We start from the raw sequence: 7,484 nt of genomic DNA, 5'->3' as shown, positions 1-7,484 counted from the left end.
TGCCTATTGAAAGGTCATAAACCTTTAGCTATAAATAGTGGTTCATATTCATTTGGTAATTTCTTCCCAATTTCTTCTCTTTCATCTTTCTTTAAAATACAAAAAACCTGTAGATCTTCTCCAAAATTGCTATTTGTAGAACCCAATAAACTTGATTGTATATGTGGCTAGTACTTTGAAGTAATTCGTTCATTTCCATAGAAATTAGCTATCCAGTCAGATTTTTGGCATTTCATTCAATTTTTCGTAACTCGTTTCCTCTTAATTGTATGATCAGTCGATCAATAACTTCAATTTTGAAAAAAATAAAAATTAAAAAAATAATTGTGGGTACCCTTGTAATTGCAATCCAGAGTCAGCGTATATGGAGAAAATTGTTGAAACCATCCTGTTGTCACATTGATGTTCCTGCTCAAGACTCTTCAATGGCCATCCCACAAAATGAAATAATGCTTTAACTGGTCAAAAATCTATTGCTGAGTGGACTCCTTTTCTTTCTTTCTCTTTTTTCAAAATATTTTTTTAGTTCTAACTTTTTTATTGTCACTCCATTTTTGTCTGCCACTTTAACATTCTTCTTTGTTCCATCGTTGAAGCCAACGTTAAATTTTCTTTTACTTTCCTAATATGGGTCAGTGGAGTGCGTGTCCTTGTTTTCTCGGTGGGTTTGTTTTCTTTCCGCTCCTTGTTTTTCATTTCATTCATCTATTTAGTTTGGGCAGTTTTTTTTTTCTTTTTTTTTATTTAGTCGGTTTTTTTTGTTAAATAGTGAAAATGTCTCAGAATCAAACAACACAACTATTCAGTGTTTTTAAATGTTTACATGGTAGCAATTTGTGTAACCACGTGATGTAATGAGAAATAGTTAACAAAAGTTAAACGTTTCAACTATCAATTATTATATAGATTGTACTTTGAAAAAGTGAAAAAAAATTAATAAAAAAAAGTGAGGTTTTAAAAAATGGTACTTAAAAGCTAAAAAATAAAAAACTAACTTATAAGCTTAGCAACTTAAACTAACAATTATTATAAACCAAGCTTAGGGAGAGCAAGGGAATACAAATAATGCATGGCCACTGACATGATTGAAGCACCCTTAACTTTCAAGAAAAATATAACTGGGCCTAGTCCAACAAATTTTCAAGCACCACAGGACAGATGTAATTATAAGGATATCAAAATTAGAGGTGCACCGTAAACCACCACAGTATTGGTGTGTGACTGTGAAGGCTTGGACCCCAGTCAACCGACGTGGTGGCGTGGTGACCGAAGGATTGGACGGTCTCAGAAAGAACATGGCCAATGTCAAGAAAGTTGCGGTCCCAGTAAGGCTCACCCTGCTGCAATAATTATAGAATCTAAACATATATCGCGTTAAATTATGTTTTGGATTCTCACGGATATTAGCGGGCCCGTCTGTCTTACTCTTAACTACTACGTCCGTTTATTTTTTTTTTTTGCTGAATAACTACTACGTCCGTTATCTCAAAAAAATAAAAACTACTACGTACAAAATGTTGGGAAAAAATCCTAATCTCTTCTATGTCTATGTGTGAATTAAAATTAATGACTATCAAGCAATAATAATATTATGAAAACAAAAAAAAATTCCAGCAAGCACCACATAAACACAATCACACAAGAACACCAAATCTTACGTGGAAAACCCTCTAGTGTAGAGGGAAAAACCACGAAGCAGCTCTGAAAAATATCCACTATAAAATAGAGATTACAACTATCAAGTTTATGCTAAACTTGTGTTCACAATAAATTGGATATACAACAAATATATCTCAAGGAGTAAATACAATCTCACCACAAAGCCAGTAGCAAAATCTTCCTCTGAATACTCCAACTCTCCATGGTTGTAGCACTCAAAAACTCCATGAGAACTCCACCAATTTATTTTCCTTATGTGTAACTTGAGCAAAGAAAAATGTCTCCTTTTTCTTTTTCACTCTCTCACACTCTCACTGTGTTTCTCTCTATTTTTCGTACTGCACCTCCAGCTGAAGCTCTCTCTTTTTGTGTTTTGCTCTCTTTGGAACTCACATACAATGGCCCAGAAAGGCTCTCAGTTTTCAGCTTTGCTCACAAGGCCGAATGCCTTTGTTTTCCTTCTTTTCTTCTTTTGTCAGTTTCAGCGTGTCTCACACGCCTAAGTCACTGCCCAAGAAAATGGCATGCTGACTTTTGGAACACTTCTCATTAAGAGAAGTTAGACCTCTCCATGTTTTGGTCACTTCTCAATAAATGGAAAGCTGAATTTGAAGACTCTTGGAACCAAGCTCATAAATGAGCTTTGACAAGGCATGGCAAGCAAGTGGGCTAGACCCACACGGTAAGGCACCCAACACAAAACACACATGTACATTGTACGCATAGCTGCCATAAACGATAAATATAAGGAAAATTATGTTTTTGTTTTTTTTTACTTTCCCGACTAAACAAATATGGACAATTGTGTACGCTTTACATCAACAACGAATACGAATATAAACATATAATTCTATAAAACGCAAGATTTAAAAAAACCACTTTTCCCCAAGTATATAAACCCCGTACACCATACCTCAAACTCGCACAACTCCATAATTCCCACCAAGACCAAATGGAGTCATCTTCTTGGGCTCTTATAGTAGTGGCATCACTAGCAGCCTTAGCCTCTCTCTCAAAATTATTACCCTTCAAATCCCACCAGCTAAAATTTCCACCAGGTCCCAAACCTTGGCCAATCATAGGCAATCTAAATCTTATTGGTTCCCATCCTCCCCAATCCCTTCACAAATTAGCCCAAAAATATGGACCAATTATGCAACTAAAGTTTGGATCTTTCCCTGTTGTGGTTGCCTCATCTGCCCAAATGGCAAAGGAATTCCTAAAAACACATGACCATGTCTTTGCCTCTAGACCAAAAACTGCCGCTGGCAAGTACACAACTTATAACTATCACGACATCACGTGGTCACCCTATGGTCCATATTGGCTACAAGGCCGTAAGATTTTCCTCTCTGAACTTTTTAGCTCAAAACAACTCGAGTCTTATCGATACATTCGTGTAGAAGAAATGCTTGCTTTTTTGTCACGCCTTTGCATCTTGTCAGGGAAGCCAGTTATGCTAAAAGACCATCTCTTCCGTCTTACTCTAAGCATTATAAGCAGAATTGCATTGGGTAAGAAGTATGTTAGTGATGAGTCCAAATACAAAACCTCGATAGTGAGACCAGAAGAATTTCAAGAAATGTTAGACGAGTTGTTCTTGCTAAATGCGGTGTTTAATATAGGAGACTAGATACCGTGGCTCGATTTCTTGGACTTGCAAGGGTACGTGAAGCGAATGAAGGGTTTAAGTAAAAAATTTGATCGATTCCTTGACCATGTACTTGATGAACATAAGGCAAAGAAGGAAGGAGGGAAAGATTTTATGCCAAAGGATACGGTAGATTTATTATTGCAGCTGGCTGATGATCCTAATATTTACATTAAACTCACTTATGACTGTATCAAGGCACTCACTCAGGTAATATCGTTACCTTTCTGATTTAAATAAAACTACTCGCAAAAGTTTTCTTTTGCAGTACTTTCATAACCAAGTTTAAAAGGCAAACTGTTAACAGTAAATGAATGAATAAAATTTTTAAAAAATATTAATGTTAGTAGTATGTCTAAAAGAAAACCAGTAACAACTTACCACCTAAACATTACTGGGAAAATATTGTGCATCTAACACTTGTAATTTTAATGTATTTTTTCCCCTCATGTTTCACTTTCTTCCTTTAGTGGGAAGATACATGAACAAAATTGTTATCCCACTAAAGAATTATATCAAATTAATTCTAACTTTTATTGAAATGTAATTTAATACTTTGATGGACAAGATTTCCTTTCAAACCAACTCAAAAGAATCTCCCTCAACCCCTACATAGCAATTCATAAGATCATCAAAGTGTATTATTTAAATAAGTCACATAAATTTTAAAAAATATCATGTGACAAAGTCTTTATGAATGATTTTTTCAATTTTCACATAATGGGTTGCATGAATTTTCCTCCAAACTAGTTATGTGAAAAACATATTTCCAAAGGAGTTGTTAATGTTTCTATTTTACCTCATGTTTAACTTTCTTCTTTTGGTGAGTGGATATGTTTACCAATTTGATTTAACTAGTAAATTATACCTTTTTTTTTTAATAAACCAAGGAGATTTAAATAAAAATTATTTGTCCCACCTTTTGTGTTCATGCTCCATCAAATGTGCCATGTCATATGTCTTCTTTTTTTCTCTTTTCTTTTTTTTTCTTTTTTTTTTTTGTCACTTTAAACTCTGATATTTTATAAGGAAAGTAAAATAGGATACATGGGAAGCTAAGACCAATAGAGTATAAAGTGAAACACAAAAAGAGTTACAAAAAATTTATAATCCTAGAGAATTGAAATGGTTTAATAATTAAGCTTATCAAAAAATAAAATAAAAACATCTTTCATTTTTATATATATATATATATATATATATATATATATATATATAATTCAATAGTTAGGAAATTGAAAATTTGAACCTTAGATATATTTGTTAGAAATACCGTGAGGTGTCATTTTGCGTGTTTCACTTTATGCTTGGATTAATCCAAACTCTTGGTGTTGGACCCCAATACAAGAGTCCATGATCATCTGTGAAGTGAAAATAAAAGATAGAGAGAGAGAGAGAGAGAGAGAGAGAGAGACAGAGAGACAGAGAGAGAGAGATCAGTTTGTGATAGTGAAGAGAGAAAATATAGAACTTTTTGTGGTCATAAACATATGTCCTTTGGTGTTGGGTCCCACTTAAGTAGAGTTATTTACAAAAATATCATCTTAACTCAGTTTTCATCACTTGAAAACTCCTAAAAGTTCTTCTCATTTTCCTCAACTCTAACTCAATTTTTTAAGTTATGAGTTATAGAAATTGAGAATGAAAACTAAATCAAATAACTTCAGTTGGTGTGGCCCACAAAAAGCAAGTAATGAGTTATGAAAAATGAGAAATATGTGTTGAAAACACACTAAATCGAACATGGCCTTAATTACTCATAATCTACATGTAATTTATAGTAGATAATTACAATTTACACAATAGTTACAAACAGGTTAATCATAGGAAAATAATAAAACGAAGTTTGTTCATATTGTTTGTCGACCATTGCTAGCATTTCAGATTGCCCAATATCATTTATTGAAATTTTCTGTGGTCATGTGTGTAGGGAATTTAACCAAAAATCCCAACCAGTGAGAAACAAAACAAATAGAGAAAACACACGTCAAAGAAAAATAATCACACGCACAAGACAATATTTACGTGGTTCGGCAATTTGCCTACGTCCACGGAGTTGCAGGGATTTCACTATTATCAGGGAAAATACAATAGTGCACAAGAACACTCTCAAGAAACTCAAATCCCAATTACACCCTAGCACTCTCTCATAGAAAAAATAAGAATCGAAGCTGACTGCCTCTCTTTTCTCTATTTTCTCTCATGCGGCTTGCTCACTAGGTTAATTGGAATTTCTTCTATGAATCTCTCTTTTAATTTTTTGCCGCATATACTACAAATATAATATATATATATATGTCAAAGTCGGCTGCTTGCTGGAATTGCTATTCCTTGTGAAATTCGGTCAAAAGAGACCAACTTAAAGTGGACGTGGGCTTGTGGCAATTCAAGCCACACACGGCCCACTCCAACAAATCTCCACCTTGGCTTGAATTGATCAAGCTACACGAGCAAACTCCTCCATCAGCTCCACCTTAGCCCTTAAGGGCTCACAAGCTGCAAACATTAGCCACAATCCTCCATAACACAATCCCTCATCCCTGCAACTCATCCTCCTGTCCTCAAGCTAGAAGACTAATTGAAGCTGCGCACAGCTTCAACTTCTCAATAGTGACACCCTTAGTCAACATGTCTGCCGGGTTCTTAGATCCACAAATCTTCTCAAGCATTACCAGCTTATCTTCAACAAGGTAACGGATAAAGTGGTATTTTGTCTGTATGTGCTTCGACTTTGAATGAAAAGCCGAATTCTTGGCAAGAAAGATTGCACTCTGACTGTCACTGTGTAGAATGCCCATCTCCTGCTTCTTACCCAATTCATCTAAGAAACCATGTAGCCAAATCATCTCCTTTCCAGCTTCAGTTGCTGCAACATACTCAGCTTCTGTACTAGACAAAGTAACAATCTTCTGTAGATTTAAAGCCCATGATATAGCTGTACCACCCAGAGTAAAAACAAACCCAGTAGTACTTTTTCTACTATCAATATCACCAGCAAAATCAGCATCTACATAACCCTGCAGTTTCAAACTTGCACCTGTGAAGCAAAGACATGTATCTGATGAACCCTTCAGATATCTCAGAATCCACTTGACTGCCTCCCAATGCTGCTTTCCAGGCCTACTCATGAATCTACTCACAACTCCCACTGCATGTGCAATGTCTGGCCTTGTACACACCATCGCATACATCAAGCTGCCAATAGCTGAGGCATAGGGCACCTTGCTCATGTGGTCCCTTTCTTCTTCTGTCTTCGGTGATTGTTCTTTGCTTAGTTTGAAATGACTACCCAAGGGTGTGCTCACTGGTTTAGCTTCATTCATGTTGAACCTGCTGAGAACTTTCTTCACATACTCTGACTGTGAAAGTTTCAATGTACCATTAGCCTTGTCTCTAATGATTCTCATACCAAGGATTTGCTTTGCAGCTCCCAAATCCTTCATTGCAAACTGTTTGGACAATTGCTTCTTCAGATTATTAATCTCCTCAATGCTAGACCCTGCAATAAGCATATCATCCACATATAACAATAATATGATGTAAGAATTGTCAAAAAACTTAACATAGCAACAGTGATCAGCTTCACATCTCTTGAACCCAATTCTGTGCATAAAACTGTCAAATTTCTTGTACCACTGTCTAGGAGCTTGTTTTAGGCCATACAAGCTCTTTCTTAGTTTGCAAACTAAATTCTCTTGTCCTTGAGCAATGAACCCTTCTGGCTGAATCATGTAAAGGTCTTCCTCCAAGTCACCATGAAGGAATGCTGTCTTCACATCTAACTGCTCAAGATGTAAGTTTTCTGCAGCCACCATTCCCAGTACTAGTCTGATTGTTGACATCTTCACAACTGGAGAAAATATCTCTGTGTAGTCAATGCCTTCCTTCTGCTGGAACCCTTTAACAACTAATCTGGCCTTGTAACGTTTGCTACCATCATCCTCATTCTTTATTCTGTATACCCACTTGTTGTGCAAAGCCTTCTTTCCTACTGGCAATTCAGTCAGTTCCCATGTCTGATTCCCCAACAAAGAATCCATCTCATCTTTCATGGCTAACTCCCACTTGCTTGAATTCTCATCTTGCAAGGCTTCTTCATAACACTCTGGTTCACCACCATCAGTCAACAGGAGATAATTTAAAGTGGGTGAATAACGCTGTGGAGGTCTAATGT

At 35.9% G+C, this 7,484-nt stretch overlaps 1 protein-coding gene across 1 annotated transcript; it reads left to right on the top strand.

Moving 5' to 3' along the window:
- The first annotated feature begins 2,812 nt into the window (after window positions 1-2,812).
- LOC126707014 (flavonoid 3'-monooxygenase-like) lies at window positions 2,813-3,292 on the top strand. Its single transcript, XM_050406601.1, has one exon. It carries the CDS (start codon window positions 2,813-2,815, stop codon window positions 3,290-3,292), a length of 480 nt encoding a protein of 159 aa, XP_050262558.1.
- The last annotated feature ends 4,192 nt before the right edge of the window (window positions 3,293-7,484 follow it).

The sequence above is a fragment of the Quercus robur genome, chromosome 11 (genome assembly GCF_932294415.1).
Source record: "Quercus robur chromosome 11, dhQueRobu3.1, whole genome shotgun sequence".
NCBI classification, from domain to species: Eukaryota; Viridiplantae; Streptophyta; class Magnoliopsida; order Fagales; family Fagaceae; genus Quercus; species Quercus robur.
Note: the sequence above shows the minus strand (reverse complement) of the source record. Positions and strands in the feature narration are given on the sequence as shown.

What these genes read in the sequence shown, in the direction of transcription:
- LOC126707014 (XM_050406601.1), top strand. Translation starts at nt 2,813, where the DNA reads ATGCAACTAAAGTTTGGATCTTTCCCTGTTGTGGTTGCCTCATCTGCC.